General features: G+C 42.2%; 1 protein-coding gene across 1 annotated transcript in view; it reads right to left on the bottom strand.

Moving 5' to 3' along the window:
• Window positions 1–17076: 17076 nt before the first annotated feature.
• Window positions 17077–19354, bottom strand: part of LOC139386879 (leucine-rich repeat and immunoglobulin-like domain-containing nogo receptor-interacting protein 3) — an 83091-nt gene continuing 80813 nt past the window's right edge. Inside the window, exon 4 of the mRNA XM_071132741.1 lies at window positions 17077–19283. Within this exon, the coding sequence (XP_070988842.1) occupies window positions 18711–19283 (573 nt within the window). The 3' untranslated portion in view covers window positions 17077–18710. The remainder of the gene's footprint in view (window positions 19284–19354) is intronic.

A 19354-nucleotide genomic window follows, 5' to 3' on the forward strand; every position in this document is an offset into this window, starting at 1 on the left:
GATGGAGGGGAAGAGGGTGGTGGGATCTAAAGCAGAGGTCACTGACCCTGGTGGTCCTGGAGGGCTGTAGTGTGTGCATGCTTTTGCTCCAGCCCAGCACTAACACACCTGATTCATCTACTGAGTTGAATCAGGTGTGTATGACCATTGGTCTGAAGGTGTTCTCTTTTTGCGCTGAATTTCACCCTTTACTCCATTTAGTTGTGTCTGTCAGAAATCAAAGAGAAACCAATGGGTCTGGGGAGGATGTATTGGTATCCCAAATTATCCTCAGACACTTTAGTTTGAGCAAATCTGTCAGTAAAACCAAAGAAAAAACGATCCAGAGAAATTCAGAGGGTCGGTTCAAATCTAAAATAGCTAAGATCAGTTAGGTCCACAGAATAGCTTTCTCTCTCTTTTGGGATTGATCGGTCCACAAGCTTAAGTTTTTGACCAAGCAAATACACCAAAGACAAGCCCATGGTAATAGACCTGACTGCACAACATCAGTGGCCATGTTTGTAAAAAAGGCAAGGATAAACATGCAGACATGTCCTCTGCTCAGTCAGAAAAACACACCTTTCACTGTGTGTGTGTGTGTGTGTATGTGTGTATGTTCTGTACATGCATGTATGCTTGCGTGTGTGTGTGTACAATTCCACTCCAGGGGTGTAATTTCTGAGCAGCAATCTGTTTTCTGCAGTGCAAGTGCAACAGTGCCACCTGCTGGCTGTTACAGTACACTGTTGAGTGTTTCTGTGTGACAGGAGTAGGCAAATCATTTTTATCAGAGCGCATGGTCTGGGGCAGGAACACAGTTATAATAATTTGTACTCTGCAAATTGACCACAACTAAGCCCAAAAAGAGATTGTACTTGAAAATAACAATAATTGAATTCCTTGATTACATTGAGACATGCACGATCACGTCTAATCTTTTATTCGTTGGAATAATTTGGAACAGACGTCCTAAATTAAACAATTTTTTTGCTGAGTTCCTTGTGATTTGACAGTATTTTTGACCAAATGCTAAAATCCCCCAAAATTATGATTATTATGTTTTACTAAAAACTTTGGCGGGGCATAATAAATCACTCGCTGCCCAGTTTTGGCCCTTGGGCCGCCTGTTGCCTACCCCTGCTGTCTGACACCACATCTCAAAAGTCTACCCGTCTCCGCTCATTCATCTGCACTGATATAAGACCTGGACAGGTGAAATCCAAATACCAGAAGATCAGTCATTACACTGTTTCACCTATCCTGCACTTTCAGATCAGAGCAGATTAAGGAGCGGTTTGAGACATGCACACACACACAGCCTGAGCTGCTTTGTTTTTGGAACAGAGGACATGTCTCAAGACTATCATCCATAATCATCTTTTGATGTTGATTTGATTAAGGTTCCATTTTTATGTATGGCTGTTAACTATGTAGCTACTGGAGGGTATGTTTAGGTACCAAAGACTAACAATCAAATGGGAATCATCTGGACCTTATTGAGTGTCCTATCAAGGTAAAGGGAGGGGATTGCCCTGCTCTAGTGGCCAAACCCAAGGGTCAAACTTCACAATATGATATGAGTGCCAATGACGTTTACCCTTTTATGATAATCAGAGAGAGCAGGTGCAGCTCCCTCACTTACCACGCCCCAGGAGGGCGGCCAGTGCCATAGCAACCAACACATCATTCTAGATCCCCTTATAGAGAGGAATTGGACGGGAAGATGTGGCCATTCCATACCTCAGAACAATGGATTCATGGATATGATCAATACTAACCAGAACATAATGAAAATGAACTGTAAATAAACTCTTTCTTTCAAGCTTCAGCTCTCTCCTCTCCTCTCCTCTCCTCTCCTCTCCTCTCCTCTCCTCTCCTCTCCTCTCCTCTCCTCTCCTCTCCTCTCCTCTCCTCTCTTTCTTCTTCTTCTTTCTCTCTATAATATTGATGCGGGTAAAAGTAGTATTATAGCCACAAAGTTTCTCTGTTGTGACTATTGTGCTCTGTTGTGCTGAAACTGGAAACAAGCACCTTGTTGACAAAACAGAAAATATAAAAGACCAAAAAATAATAATCAACATGGAAAAAGACTGATCATTCTCAAGGGAATCAAACAAATACAAAATAATGACTGTGCATATTTGTGAATACTTGTGTGATGAAGTAGATTGACTCCTAGCTGGACTTCCCGAAGGACTTCTTTATGACCTCTGAATTTTCACCCCTGAACTGGACTGCCCCCTGCATTCCGCTCTGCTGAAAGCTCCAATGATGGGGCACCGCGTTGGGTGGAGGAAGGGGTGATGATGTCACTTCCTCTTTAACCTTTAACTTCTCATTTCCTGTTGGAGAGGTTTTATGGGGGACATACTGTAAAAGGCAGGATCCAGGAAGATAAATATTTTTGGGGGGTTACTGTGGAAACCGACCTTGGAAATCCTTTTCCTTCCACTTGTGTAGCATCTTCTAGCGGGCGATAATCATATTTAAGGTGGAGATGCGGACAGGGACCATGGGGGGTGTAGAGACGGTTTCACTCAGAGGCAGAGAAGAGACAGGTGACTAAGAGAGATTTGTAGGTTTGTAGCGAGGATGTTAAAAGTTCAAATCCAAAGTGAAGCTGAGACATGACGTATACCTCACACAATAGAGTGGACTGTGACACAGCCACGGATACCAAAGATACTTCAGCTGCCAGTCTGACGCTAGACCCAGGACTAGAAACCTAACACACACACACACACACACACACACACACACACACACACACACACACACACACACGCACGCACGCACGCACGCACGCACGCACGCACGCACACACACACACACACACACACACACACACACACACACACACACACACACACACACACACACACACACACACACACCACACACGCACGCACGCACGCACACACACACACACACACAAAATCATAATCCCGCACACAGAGCAGTTAGACTACATACTGACCACAGGGAGGTGGTAGGTACAGTATATGCAGACAGAGTTGAGTGCCTTTCTCCTTCAACCATGGGTTAGAGTGCTCTGAACACACACATGACCAAACAGTCATGCACAGAAGTACAAACCTGCACACACACTCTCTCTCACTCACACACACCTCATTATTCGCATGCCAAGGTTAAGGGGGCACATACAGGGTGGAAAGGGGGGGGGGCAACAATTCACATTGAAATTCAAAAAGCACTGTTGTTTTGTATATTTTATTAGACCTGCTTCTATTGTTCTATACTAAACCAAATGATCACATGGGTCATTGAATGAGATACATTTTTACATGGGTGGTGTTGGTTTGAACAACATAGACCATGTGTTTGTGCGTGTGTGCGCCTGTGCTTGTAAGTGTGTGTGTGTGCCCCTGTGCTTGCAAGTGTGTGTGTGTGTGTGTGCCCCTGTGCTTACAAGTGTGTGTGTGTGTGTGTGCATGCAGTGGGGTGTTAATGTGCAGCAGGCCCCAGGTATGTAATAGAGGTGATAGAGTTGTGTCTATATTCTGTCACACACACACTCCTACCAGAGATATTTTGATGTCATTTATAACAGGAGTGTGGTGTGTCTGCTTCCAAAATCATACCCTCAGATCCCTCTCTATCATTGACTAGCATTGGGGTAAATCAATGGCCAATCACCTACTCCCAAAACCACAGTGTTCCACCCTACTCCACTCTAACCCTCTTCATCTATCCCCTGTCCCGGCTGGCGTCACGACTAGGCAGACACGTGTAGACAATTCATCCTGATATACCTCAAATCTTTAATGTAAAGGTTACGTAGTGAAACAATAACAACAATGTTATTAGCAATGAGAGTCATCAGTCACTGCTAAAATAAGTGTTTTTCTTTATGGATAGTGTGTTCTAGAAACCCTTTGATAAGTGTTTTTCTTTATGGACAGTGTGTTCTAGAATCCTTTCTACTGTTTGTTTTCTTTATGGACAGTGTGTTCTAGAAGCCTTTTGACTGTTTGTTTTCTTTATGGACAGTGTGTTCTAGAATCCTTTCTACTGTTTGTTTTCTTTATGGACAGTGTGTTCTAGAAGCCTTTTGACTGTTTGTTTTCTTTATGGACAGTGTGTTCTAGAAGCCTTTTGACTGTTTGTTTTCTTTATGGACAGTGTGTACTAGAAGCCTTTCTACTGTTTGTTTTCTTTATGGACAGTGTGTTCTAGAAGCCTTTTGACTGTTTGTTTTCTTTATGGAAGTGTGTTCTAGAAGCCTTTTGACGTTTTTTTTTCCCTTTATGGACAGCGTGTACTAGAAGCCGTGCTACTGTTTGTTTTCTTTATGGACAGTGTGTTCTAGAAGCCTTTTGACTGTTTGTTTTCTTTATGAACAGTGTGTTCTAAAAGCCTTTTGACTGTTTGTTTCCTTTATGGACAGTGTGTTCTTAGAAGCGTTTCTACTGTTTGTTTTCTTTATGGACAGTGTGTTCTAGAAGCCTTTTGACTGTTTGTTTTCTTTATGGAAGTGTGTTCTAGAAGCCTTTTGACGTTTTTTTTTTCTTTATGGACAGCGTGTACTAGAAGCCATTCTACTGTTTGTTTTCTTTATGGACAGTGTGTTCTAGAAGCCTTTTGACTGTTTGTTTTCTTTATGGACAGTGTGTTCTAAAAGCCTTTCGACTGTTTGTTTCCTTTATGGACAGTGTGTTCTTAGAAGCCTTTCTACTGTTTGTTTTCTTTATGGACAGTGTGTTCTAGAAGCCTTTCGACTGTTTGTTTTCTTTATGGACAGTGTGTTCTATAAGCCTTTCTACTGTCTGTTTTCTTTATGGACAGTGTGTTCTAGAAGCCTTTCGACTGTTTGTTTTCTTTATGGACAGTGTGTTCTAGAAGCCTTTCTACTGTCTGTTTTCTTTATGGACAGTGTGTTCTAGAAGCCTTTCGACTGTTTGTTTTCTTTATGGACAGTGTGTTCTAGAAGCCTTTCTACTGTCTGTTTTCTTTATGGACAGTGTGTTCTAGAAGCCTTTTGACTGTTTGTTTTCTTTATGGACAGTGTGTTCTAGAAGCCTTTTGACTGTTTGATATGGTTTGTCAATTTATTTATTCTCAGTCTCATGAATTCCTCTGTATGCTGTCATGAGGGAAACACTTCTTGACTCTGACTAATGGGATAGGTAAAGGAGAATGTGGGAAAGCCAGAAAAATAATCCTGGGAGGGTGTGTATAGAAGTGTGGTAGGGCTGAGGGGAAAGGAGGTAGTGTGGTAGGTCTGAGAAAAAGGGAGGTAGTGTGATAGGTCTGTAGGTCTGAGGGGGAGTGTGGTAGTGTGTAAGAGTTGCAGGGTCAATTACAAGGGAGGTAGAGTGGGTTTTAGGCCAGTGGGGAAGGATGGTGAAAGGGTTCTAGTGTGTGGGGATGGGTGGTAGGTTGTAAGAAATCTAGGGTATAGGTTTGTAGGTAATGTTTGGAGGAAAACGTCAAGGTATAGGACTAAAGAAAGGAAACCAATAAAGGATAGTAAAAAAACATTTATTTAAAAACCAAAGATGACATGACACATTGTGGGATAAATAATGTTCCTTTTTTGTGTCTTTCTTATTGTTTCTTAAAAACAACAGTCCTGCTGTGTGTGTTCAGTTGATCCCCATATTAAAAACAAACACAAACAACGCCCCAGAGCACCTCTGTTGTCAGGGGCGACGCAATCTATTATTTTATGCATGGATATTATATAACTGTATAGAAACTGTAGGATGAACTGTACTCCCGGGTAAAGGGAGGGGAGAAAAGGAAAGAGAGCCTGGGGCTGGAAAAGAGAGGTGAAGAGATGTTTTATTTGGGCTTGTTATTTGGTTTGTGCTGGTTGTATGTGTGTGGAGGTGTCCTCTCCTCCTCACTCATTCTGTCTTTCCCCCTGGTCGTTGTGGATGTAACCCTGTCCTGATGTGTGCTAGTGAGGGATGCTGGTGATCTTTTGGTCTTTTCTCCGTACTATTCGTGTTTGTATTACCCTTCATTTGACCTGTGTGTATTGTACTGTATGTATGTGTATTCGTTGCTTATTTCATGTTGTTGGTTGGAAGGCACCCGTGTGTATCTCTCAAACCAGAACTGTCCTGAAGCAGTGCCCTGGGTGCCTGACTGTTTCTGCATTCAACACAGCTCAGATAAAGTGTTGGCTAATACAGAAATGGACTAGCACCCTGGCTACTGAAACAGGCTCATGAATGTTGTGGAGGGTTGACTCTCCACCTCCAGTGAGGAAGAGAGGCTCAGCGCTCTCTCAGTCAGCTCCAGTGCAAAATGTTCTCTCCCTCTTCCCTTACCTGTCAATCAATCAGAACCAAGTGTCTTTGTGATGGTAGAAGACAATCAATTTCCAATAAAGAGGAGAGCAAAGGAGAGAAAAGGAGAGAAAAGATAGAGGGATAAGGAAAGGCAGGCAGAGAACAACTAAACAGGAAAGATAGAAGGATATGAGGAGGAATGGCTCTCAGTGTGTGGCCCCTCCCCTTTAACCTTCAACCTTTAGGAAAGACCTCTACTGTGGAGGCCAAGGTGCCAGGGAATCTCCCCAAGGAGAACCTGATTGGTTAACTGGACTTTTAATCGAAGATGTTTATCAAATGCCCAAACACACACACACTAACACGTGCACACACACACACCATGCACACACACACACACACACACACACACTAAGTCTGTGTTTACCCATGCAGCCCAATTCTGATATTTTCCAGATCAGATCTTTTTCAGAGTTGATCTGATTGGTCAAAAGAAAAAAATATCAGAATTGGGTGGCCTGTGTAAATGCAGCCCTACACACACAAACGCTCATGTACGACACATGCACACACACGGACGCACAGGCACACATGGAATTGGACTGGACTGGATATGTGAGAATAATAAGGCTGAGGGCTTACAGTGTGGCATCTCCAGTGTGTTGCTCTCACATATCAAGCTCTGTAACAAATACATAGTAGCCCTTAACTAATGGATTGATTGATTAGTTGATTGATTAGCCCTGGGGTTAGCAACCAATTTCTCAGAAATTGAGTTTCTTCAGACTCCAGAAGTAATTCTAGGCACATACTATGTGTGTTGTGACTAGATGTGCATTCTAAATGTTCAGGTACGGGTGGGTCCCTTTACCACAGAGGGCTGTGCAAATGCCACAATGTCCCCTACTATATTCTGCTAGCTTCATTCACTCAGGGTACGGTGACTAATGATGATACAACACAAGACAGAACACACACACACACACATATGCATGTTCACACACATGCACGCGTTCACGCATGCATGCATGCAAGCTCACACACACACGCACACGCACACGCACACACACACACACACACACACACACACACACACACACACACACACACACACACACACACACACACACACACAAATAACCTGAGAGTCATTCCCCTCTCTATCCCACAGTAGCTTTTAGAGCCTGTGCAGTTACTTATGATGTTGGCCTGCTGAGACCCTTAATGAGTAATAACTGTATCAGAAAATAATGTAAGTAGAAAACCAGTATGGGTAAACTGTGTGTTTTGAGTAATAAAGAAAGAAAGAAACAATTAGATAGCAGTTTATCTTTGATTTTCATTTACATTAGAGATACATTTGAAAATGTTTTCTGTCAATGCAACAAATTATAATTTACTGTAGAGTTTTCTGGCTTGTTTAGGCCTTATTGATATTGAACAAAATATTGATTCAATTGTAAAGTGAAGTACTTTTTGCAGGGATATTTTTGCAGGGATCTTCTTGAGGGATCTTTTTGCAGGGATCTTCTTGAGGGATCTTTTTGCAGGGATCTTTTTGCAGGGATCTTTTTGAAGGGATCTTCTTGCATGCCATCTGTAGTTGCTGTTTCAGAATTTAGATGCACATATAGAGGATAGAGGGCCTTATCCTATAATAATACTATACAAATGTAGGATCTTAATTTGATCACTCTTTTGTTGCAGAGAATTTTCCTTGTAGTGTATCTGAGTTTTATAAAGGCTCATAAAGTTTGTAATTTCCACTTTGAAATTTCAAACTTCATTTGCCCTAACAAAAAATGTATCACCCCTACAAAAAATGTATATTTATTATAATCCACATAATAATTCAAATGTCCTGTTGCGGCAGGATTATTTTTATTATTTTATTTTTTAAAATTGAGATCCTACATCTGTACCCTCTAGTGGCAAACTACCCGAATGATCAGCCATATTGCGTGTGTTAGTGTGAATTCATATTGAGTCACACAGACAGGCGAAAAAGAGAGAGGAGACTGATGTAACAGTGTAACAACATGCTTTTATGACAAAAAGAGTTCCTCTTTCACAAGACAGACAGTATAAAACACTTACACAAATAAAAAAGACCCTAGATACTTGAGAGATTCAGTGCATTCGGAAAGTATTCAGACCCTTTGACTTTTTCCACATTTTGTTACATTACAGCCTTATTATAAAATGGATTCAATGTTTTTTTCCCTCAATTTACACACAGTACCCCATAATGAAAAAGTGAAAACAGATTTTTTGAAATCTTTGAAAATGTAATACAAATAAAAAACAGAAATACCTTATTTACATAAGTATTAAGAGCCTTTGCTATGAGACTCGTAATTGAGGTCAGGTGCATCTTGTTTCCATTGATAACCCTTGATATGTTTCTACAACTTGATTGGAGTCCACCTGTGGTAAATTCAATTGATTGGACATGATTTGGAAAGGCACACACTTGGTTATATAAGCTTCCACAGTTGACAGTGCATTTCAGAGCAAAAACCAAGTCATGAGGACAAGGAATTGTCCTTAGAGCTCCGGGACAGGATTGTGTCGAGTCACAGATCTGGGGAAGTGTACCAAAAAATGTCTGCAGAGTTGCACATCCCCAAGAACACAGTGGCCTCTAACATTCTATAATGGAAGAAGTTTGGAACCCCCAAGACTCTTGCTAGAGCTGGCTACCTGGTCAAACTGAGCAATCAGGGGAAAAGGGCCTTGGTCAGAGAGGTGACAAAGAACCCGATGGTCACTCTGACAGAGTTCCTCTCTGGAGATGGGAGAACCTTCCAGAAGGACAACCATCTCTGCAGCCCTCCACCAATCAGGCCTTTATGGTAGAGTGGCCAGATAGAAGCCACTCCTCAGTAAAAGGCACATGACAGCTGCTTGGAGTTTGCCAAAAGGCACCTAAAGGACTGTCAGACCGTGAGAAACAAGATTCTCTAGTCTGATGAAACCAAGATTGAACTCTTGGCCTGAATGCCAAGCGTCACGTCTGGAGGAAACCTGGCACCATCCTCACGGGGAAGCATGGTGGTGGCAGCCTCATGCTGTGGGGATGTTTTTCAGCGGCAGGGAATGGGAGTCTAGTCAGGATCGAGGGAAAGATTAATGGAGCAAAGTACAGAGAGATCCTTGATGAAAACCTGTTCCAGAGTGCTCAGGACCTCAGACTGGGGTGAAGGTTCACCTTCCAACAGGACAATTGCCCTAAGCACACAGCCAAGACAATGCAGGAGTGGCTTTGGGACAAGTCTATGAATGTCCTTGAGTGGCCCAGCCAGAGCCCAGACTTGAACCTGATCAAATATCTCTGGAGAGACCTGAAAATAGCTGTGCAGCAATGCTTCCCATCCAACCTGACAGCGCTTGAGAGGCTCTGCAGAGAAGAATGGGAGAAATTCCCCAAATACAGGTATGTCAAGCTTGTAGCGTCATACCCAATAAGTCTAGAGGCTGTAATCGTTGCCAAAGGTGCTTCAATAAAGTACTGAGTAAAGGGTCTGAATACTTATGTACATTTTATATTTATTATTATTTATTTATTTGCTAAAATTTCTTAAAACCTGTCTTTGCATTTTCGTTGTTGGGTATTGTGTGTAGACAGATAAGGGGGAAACAATTTTTTAAATCCATTTTAGAATAAGGCTGTAACGCAACAAAATGTGGAAAAAGGGAAGGGGTCTGAATACTTTCGGAATGCACTGTATCTACTGTGTATTATACCTCTCGTACAAGTCATCACCAAGTTGCTATTTGACTGGGTGAAATGGATTGGACCCTTGGAGAAGGAACACTAGAATATTACAAAGACTTCCTATCTCCTACACAACCATACCTACAGTATTTACACATCATCAACAGTCATTTTCCTCTGTCAGACATGGCAGGAGAGGTCTACAGATAAGATGACGTGATATGGCTAATATTGAATATGTACAGTTCTTTCCTCCAAAGCCAAGGGTTCAAGCACTATTTTTAGTAGGAAGTGGAATACCATTTTGAATTTGAGACTCCAGTGAATTAGAATTGTGATTTTGAGATTAGAACCTTTCCCCTGTAACTGTGTGTGTGTCACTGGGCGAGCCTGTTGGTGGAGCACCATGGTTCGGCACCCATTCCTAGGTTTCTCCAGTATTATTTAGAACAACAATGCAACAAATAAAACCACAGAAGAAAGTCAAAAGATTCCAAATTTCATAGCGAGGTGTCAGGATGCAGCGCAGCTTTACCATTTACCATTCAACAGTGGTTGAATAAAGACTTTACTACAATGAAACAAACAAATAGAGAAAAACAGAGAAGCTACAATGTGTGTGTTTTTCATATGGTCTCAAGGTGCTCCACACAACAACCTGAAAGGGTGGTTCTTTGATACGGTTGCCCAGTGACAGCTTGGGAAGGTCCACCGTGGGACCTCAGAGAGTTGTCTCTACACAAATGAGAAGAATAAAGAATAGGGAAGAATCTCAGGAATCTCTATGCTGGTCCCATGGTGGGAGATTGACTGTTGTTGTACAGAGAGAATTAATTCCATATTTAACCTTTTGTTATGAGTGGGAGAGGCTTGGTCAGCTCAGACCTGGTAGAGGGAGAGTATGTTCCTGGCACCGTCTCGTCTCGTCTCGTGACGGCCAGGTCAGGGAGTGCCATATCCTTCCTCTCACGCCTGATATTTTCTGGGGGTCATGAGTTATGAATCCTGTATTTACAGAGCATTGATTTGTGACTCATGAAAAGTAGACTAAGTCAAAAGGTGTGAATAGAAAGTTAAAACACCACACTGGTCCCGCAAAAACAAAAGATTCCTTTAGTCCTTGATTTACAAAATAGAAAACCTTTCAAGATACACAAAGTACACATGCTCAGATGTACTATGAGATCGAAATCATTAGAAGAAAAAGTCTCTCCATATTCAGCTACAGGGGAGTATTTGCTGCTGAGGACAGGAGTCTGTTTTTTTTTTATGGCAGTTGGTTACACCCAGTCCTATGGCTAGCATCTATGGCACACATTTGTCTTCCTATAGATGCAATTCAGTGGTTGGCAAGACCAGGTATATTAAAGGCATGCATAGATCAAACCTGCTAAACTCACCAAAAAACTAAAACAAGTTTTGCTTGAAAAATAAATGATCCATCTCTTTAGAGGAATCATCAGTCTTACAGAAAGCGTAATACAGTGTTATATATAGAAATGGTTATTCATGTTTTCTATCGTTACTATTGGAACCCGAGGGGGTCAGAAAAGTGTTGAACTTTTTAAACACTAACAGACAGTCTGAGCTACAGTCAATGGAGCCAATGCAGCATCTGTGTTTCATCTATACATCTCACTCAGGTCTACAAGCTTAGAATCACAGCTATGATGGCAAATACCCAACGCTAAATTGAATGAATGTTTTATCAGTCAGATATCAAACCAGTAAAATACTGACTTGCCAAGCTAACAGTCAATTGGTTTTTCATGATAGTGTTTGGTCATGGGTAATCATCTGAGATCCAGTGCAGGCAGAAATGCTCCCATCAATAACGGTAGTTTGTGAACATGGTCAACACATGTCATCTGCAATGCCCCATTTCACCACCAGGGGTCAGTATGACCATACTGAAAGTGGGGTTACTGTCCACAGCAGTGTTCTGGTCAAGACCCGCCAGCCTTTATTGATGGAAATAATGATCATAGTAACAATAGATACATTTTATACAGTGCTTTTCAATACAGAAGGAATCTCAAAGTTGCTGTAACCTTCAGGGTTAAATATCAGAGTTCTGATTACATATGGACTACTTTGGGTTCCTTAGAAATAGTGGGTCTTTATTTCTTAAGGGAGTAGATAGTTTGAACCCTGTGTCCTGGTAAGGTGACCCAAGGAAATAGAGACCATGACAAATAATTGAGTCTCTGGAGAACATGGCTCACTATTATGTAAAGAAAAGGGTCGGAGGAATTAACATGTGAAGCCCAAATGCTCAACCAACCAGTTGTGCTTCCCTCCTTCTATCTGTTTCACTCTATCATATGTCATCCTCATCGAGCCCAATTAGTTCAATGATATCTGGAATGACAGGAGTCTAACAAATCCTTTGAAAATGCAGTCGACAGGTTGATTGAAGCTAAGGGCAATGGTAACATTAAAATTGTGTGAGGTGAGTGGTTAAAATACACTCCTATCCTACTTTATGTTGGCCCAAATAAGGACACACTACAAATCTAATTTCTTTGATGTTTTAATAATGGGCTGGGGGGAAATTAATGCCACCGAAATCAAGGGCAGAAACCCGCTGCTTTCCCTAACCTTGGTGTAAAATAGAGACACGCACTTCAAAAATATTAAATTATTCAACCGTTGTAGCTGCTAATGATCCCCCTTTTATCTGAGTCTGGTTTTAGTTTTATTATCATCCGTGTATTCTCTGGGCCAAGCTTAGAGGGGTTTCCTATTGGGGGTATACCCTACAACAGGGGCTGCTGAAAATGGGACGTCTCGCCTCTCTGTCTCTCATGCACACACACACACGCACGCACGCATGCACACACTCTGCAGGGCAAGGACAAACTGGGGGAGGGAGGCAGGGGAGCGCTCAGCCTAGTTTCTCAAGACTTTCTCGAGACGAGACACTCGCTCAGTCACTCTGATGTCTCCCATTCTAGTCTCCCCCAGAAACATAAAAGGCAATGAGGACAGCCCGTCTAGAACAATAAATTCTCAGTGCTCTAGTCAGTTGAAAGTTGAATAGGGAAACTAATGGGCAGTCCTTCATTTGAACGTCATCCATTAGAAATAATTAGAATGTGCAGCACGCTCTGCAAAGGGTTAAATCAAGTGGTAACCTAGGAAACGAGTGCTCTAGTTCAGGTGGAGAGCTAGAGGGATGGAGATAGAGCAGGTTGAGATAAGTTCAAAGGGCTCTCTATTTGAAGTGTACCAAATGAAGTACACTACAACTCTACTTCCTCGTACAGTCAAGGACCCCTGAAGGTCGAATGGATTTCATATGTATGCAAATGCTTATCTTCAAACCTGGACAGCATAGCAATACCTCCCAGGGCGAGAAAAATTAAATTCCCCCTCAACAATACTCAATTAACAGGAGGCTAGCTAGAGATGTGCTTTGGTCTAGGATCAGTACAGCATGTTTTCAGTTCAGACCAGATTTCTGGAGTGTTTGAACAGTATTTCCCATCTTTACTCTTGTGGGTTAGTGACTCAGACAGAATTTTGGTAGTGACGTTACAAACAGTCTAAAGGTTTCTGTTACCCAGATATATATCCCAGAATGCAGTGCGCAGTTAGAATGGAAGGTTCTAATCTAGAAGCTGGGGTATGAGGGTTCCCAGAGAGGAACCAAAGTTTCAGAGAACCTGGGTCACCCCTTACCATTATTTCAGTTGCACAAGTCCCTGCACCATGGTTGATATTATTACTCAGAGCAATAACTCAAAACACGACAACATCGAATCACCGACCACATAGAACAGGTGTCAACTACCACACAACCACACTGCAGCCTAGTTACTGTGAATGGGGACAACGAGGTCTGGGAAAGAACTGATGAAGAAGAAGGAGGGAAAGATAACAAAATGAAATACCTCTATCTAATCCCTACATCTGTGATTGACGTTTACAGCATCACACCAGCAACAACCACAACAGACGTTCCCAAAAATGGGAATATTGGAAAACTACGAGAACGGAATAGGAAACATCCAGTGAGTTATTACTTTTGTTCTCAAGACCGGAGCAATGGGAGCAAAGATGAATTCTCACACGTCTCTTCTGGCAGAGAGAAAACCAGGCCAATTTCCTAATCTATTTCCATTCAGCCTCATTAAACTTTAATAAATACAGAACTATTTATCATCACACAGTCGGCTTGTTCTACAGATGTACTGGAGAAGGATTTTAGAGCCTTCAGAATTCATCTGATTCGAAAGCATTGTGAACTTGTGTCCTACACAAAGCTCCTTCTAATTTCCTAAACATTTACATCATGGCAAATAGTTAACCCTCCACACACACACACACACACACACACACACACACACACACACACACACACACACACACACACACACACACACACACACACACACACACACACACACACACACATACATACACACACACACACACACACACACACACACACACACACACACACACACACACACACACACACACACACACACACTGATTGGAAGCTCCTCTAGGTGTTGAGAACAGGACTAATCTCACTGTTGGATGCCACAGAGTCCAAACGGTTAATGGTAAATGGTTTACGGAGAGCATCAACTGAGGTAAGGAGGCTACTAAACGAATGAGAACACAGCATGTCATAATAAATACCACCGTACTCTCCTCTATACGATGCTCATGGCGTGGGCAGGGTTCACATGACTTCATTTACATTTTTTGTTATCGGTCTCCAGCCAAGGATCCCTCCCATTGGAGGACCAAGTGGGGACGGGGGATGCACTGGGCTAGGGGGGCACAGACATTTGCGCACTGGCCGTCTCAGAGAAAGAGAAGAGGATTGTGGATGCAGTTCTAGTTATTATAGATCTGTAGTGTTGCGAGTGGTTATAGTGTGATGTGCAGTTCTAGTTACTTTAGATCTTTAGTGTTGTGAGTGGTTATAGTGTGATGTGCTGTTCTAGTTATTATAGATCTGTAGTGTTGTGAGTGGTAATAGTGTGATGTGCAGTTCTAGTTATTATAGATCTGTAGTGTTGTGAGTGGTAATAGTGTGATGTGCAGTTCTAGTTATTATAGATCTGTAGTGTTGTGAGTGGTAATAGTGTGATGTGCAGTTCTAGTTATTATAGATCTGTAGTGTTGTGAGTGGTAATAGTGTGATGTGTAGTTCTAGTTATTATAGATCTGTAGTGTTGTGAGTGGTTATAGTGTGATGTGCAGTTCTAGTTATTATAGATCTGTGGTGTTGTGAGTGGTTATAGTGTGATGTGCTGTTCTAGTTATTATAGATCTGTGGTGTTGTGAGTGGTAATAGTGTGATGTGCAGTTCTAGTTATTATAGATCTGTAGTATAGGTGTCTGTGTGTGTGTGTGCGTTTTGCCTGTATATGACTTTGTGTTCACCTGAAAAAAGGTCCAATGCATGTGTAAATGAGTGTGAAGGTGAGTCTGTTCTGTACAGTACAGTATATGACTCTGAGTGAGAACCTTTGTGAAGGTGAGTCTGCTCTGTACAGTACAGTATATGACTCTGAGTGAGAACCTTTGTGAAGGTGAGTCTGTTATGTACAGTACAGTATATGACTCTGAGTGAGAACCTTTGTGAAGGTGAGTCTGTTATGTACAGTACAGTATATGACTCTGAGTGAGAACCTTTGTGAAGGTGAGTCTGTTATGTACAGTACAGTATATGACTCTGAGTGAGAACCTTTGTGAAGGTGAGTCTGTTATGTACAGTACAGTATATGACTCTCAGTGAGAACCTTTGTGAAGGTGAGTCTGTTTTGTACAGTACAGTATATGACTCTCAGTGAGAGCCTTTGTGAAAGTGAGTCTGTTCTGTACAGTACAGTATATGACTCTCAGTGAGAACCTTTGTGAAGGTGAGTCTGTTCTGTACAGTACAGTATATGACTCTCAGTGAGAACCTTTGTGAAGGTGAGTCTGTTATGTACAGTACAGTATATGACTCTGAGTGAGAACCTTTGTGAAGGTGAGTCTGTTATGTACAATACAGTATATGACTCTGAGTGAGAACCTTTGTGAAGGTGAGTCTGTTATGTACAGTACAGTATATGACTCTCAATGAGAACCTTTGTGAAGGTGAGTCTGTTATGTACAGTACAGTATATGACTCTCAGTGAGAACCTTTGTGAAGGTGAGTCTGTTCTGTACAGTACAGTATATGACTCTCAGTGAGAACCTTTGTGAAGGTGAGTCTGTTATGTACAGTACAGTATATGACTCTCAGTGAGAACCTTTGTGAAGGTGAGTCTGTTCTGTACAGTACAGTATATGACTCTCAGTGAGAGCCTTTGTGAAGGTGAGTCTGTTATGTACAGTACAGTATATGACTCTGAGTGTGTTCTGACTTCCAGGCTGCTCCCCCTGGCAGCTCTGTGGAGGTCAGTTATTTTCCCAGCACAGCCCATGGCAGTAGGAGAGAGCAGTGTAAGAGGGAGGTTAGAGAGATGAGGCTTAGGCTCCTCCCATCCACCTTTCTTTTCCCACATCCCTCCCTACTGGCAGTGGTAGGGTAGTACTATTATTGGAAGGTTGGAAAGAGGAGGCATGGACATACTCCCTCTCCACTCGTCCCACAGTCCCCACATCTCCCCCCTGCCCTGGGCTGTGTTGGTTGTCACGGTTACCATGTGGCCTCATGTTCGCTGCGCTTGGCTTTCCAAACAAACCCTTGGGGCGTCAGGCCGTCATGGCAACCGTCGGCCAGTGCGCTTGGTCCAACTCACACAGCTAACCTCGTCGCAAACGGTCACTTCTGAAAGTGAAGTGGGCCCCATTTAAATTTTCAGAATATACTTTATTTTGATGTGTATATGATGTGGTATTTAAAAACAGATCGGCCAAAGTGTCTTCTGATATTTTTTCCCCCATAAATGTTATTAGGTCAAATGATTGAAATAGGTTTCATGCGTTTATCTGGAGGGGCCTTGATGGTGTCTTATAAATGTGACAATTGAAATCATATCCCAAATGTCTTACAAAAATGGCTTGTTTTTATTTAATATTGTAATCTTATTACATTATTAGAGTACAACATACTCTAAATTGCAATACTTACATGCTATTGCAATATTTCTCAGAAAGGCAGAATTTAAGAAAGCAAGGCAAGAAATTCTGTGATTAGTTGATAGCCATGTCTCTCCATGGGCTATGATGAAAGGGACTACAGATACAACCAGAAATGACTTTTTTTTATAGCAGATTAGGAGAGCGTTTTATCTAACCATAACTTCTGGTCATGGCTGTACTCCCCCTAGTCAGAACTATGCCCTGTGTGCAATGACCACTACAAGTGCATAGCTCCAGGAAGTCCTTTTCACTTTCTGTGAGAGAGGCATAACTATGATCGTTCCACAGCACAGTAATCACCCAATAAGAGATCACACTAAATTCTTAACTTCTATAATTCTTATCAAGCTAAATGGTAATGTTATATTTTTTTCTCCAAAATACCCCTTTAGTGATCTAGTTGAACTCCCCTTATCAAGCTAAATGGTAATGTTATACTTGAGTGATCTAGTTGAACTCCCCTTATCAAGCTAAATGGTAATGTTATACTTGAGTGATCTAGTTGAACTCCCCTTATCAAGCTAAATGGTAATGTTATACTTGAGTGATCTAGTTGAACTCCCCTTATCAAGCTAAATGGTAATGTTATACTTGAGTGATCTAGTTGAACTCCCCTTATCAAGCTAAATGGTAATGTTATACTTGAGTGATCTAGTTGAACTCCCCTTATCAAGCTAAATGGTAATGTTATACTTGAGTGATCTAGTTGAACTCCCCTTATCAAGCTCAGTAGCTAGGTTTACATCCAATTGGCGACCGATTTTCAAGCGAATATTCTAAGATCTGCATAAAAACAATATGTGCATTTTCTCACCAGAGATGTGTTTCCATCAAATGTACTTGTTGAGGATAAAAAGCTGTGCGTGATGAAGTAGCGCACATAAAAACAACGTTTGCAGTTAAATTCCCATGTTTTCCATTGCATTTTTAACTCGAATGATAGTTTTCTCACCCCGAAAAATGTGCGTTATATAGCGTCTATTGGTTCTTGCTGTCTAGCCAACAGCTCGCAGATACAATGTGGGTATAGTTTACATGATGAGATTATTATGGACGAAAGAGTGAGATTATTTTTATTTGTCAAACAGCAGCCAAGCATCGATCATCATGGTACCAGAATAAGACCGTCAACATTAAATGGAAAGGCGCATCAAGCTCATCACCTTGTACTTTCACCACCCTGTGAAGTTCATCATCATTTAGAATTCATTTAATCTGTAGCCTAATAAACTGCGTTCTTTCCTGACGAGTAGTACTGGGAGGACCACACAACATGTCATGGCGTGACTCAGACACAAAAGATCCCACCTCGTCTAGTGTATTTATTTTTGTCGACATTTGGAAAGTTTGAAACCAAGAAATGTTTCCATCAGGCCTGGCATGACATATTTTATCCGACATGTACTTTACTCGTATAAACGGGTTGGATGGAAACCTGGTTAATGACAATGTTATATTTGTTTGAAAATATAAACGGAACGTTGTACCACGAGCTGAGTAAAACCAGTAGGAGGCCGTGAGGTCAAAGGTCATCATGTTTTTTCCACTCAAACCGAATCTGGTCCTGGTGAATACCAGCCATGTGTGAATACTGTATGCATTTTATTTTTATTTATTTCTTTACTTTCTTACGAGTGGCCCCTGGCTGCATGGTATCATATCATCTTCATGTTGAATTTCCGGGCCCCTCCGGCACCACCCACCGCCGCCGGCCCCTCGGCCTTCCGGAAAGGGGTCTCGACGGTGAAGTTGTTCTTACGCTGGCCCCGCCCCCGGCTCCATGCAAACAACAACAGGAAACAGAAAAGCACCACGCCCAGGAAGGTGATGCAGCCCATCGCTGTGGAGACCAGTATGGTGGTCAGGTCCAGGGTGAACTTGAGGAAGACGCGAGTGCTATTCAGGTTTGTGTCGTTGAAGAACTCGCCGCCGTACATCGAGCGGTTGGCGAAGAAGGCCGACGAGGCATCCAGCGACGCGCCCCGAACCGTGAGCATCGCAAAGTAAGTGTCATTGCCCCCGGCATTGCTGGCGATGCACATGTAGGTGCCGCTGTCGGTGACCTGAGCATAGCGGATCTCCAACGTCCCTCCTGGGAGGACGGTGATGCGGCCATTGCTCTTGGCTGTGATTAGTCGGCGCTGAGGGGAGATCCACATGATATTGGGGGCGGGCTCTCCCACGGCACTGCAGAGGAAACTCACTGGCTGGCCCTCACGAGCTGTCACCTTGGAGGAATGAATTAATGGATAAATGAATGAATGAATTAAGCATTAGGTACAAAACTGAAACAGGCATC

The sequence above is a fragment of the Oncorhynchus clarkii genome, chromosome 28 (assembly GCF_045791955.1).
Source record: "Oncorhynchus clarkii lewisi isolate Uvic-CL-2024 chromosome 28, UVic_Ocla_1.0, whole genome shotgun sequence".
In the NCBI taxonomy this organism is placed as follows: domain Eukaryota; kingdom Metazoa; phylum Chordata; class Actinopteri; order Salmoniformes; family Salmonidae; genus Oncorhynchus; species Oncorhynchus clarkii.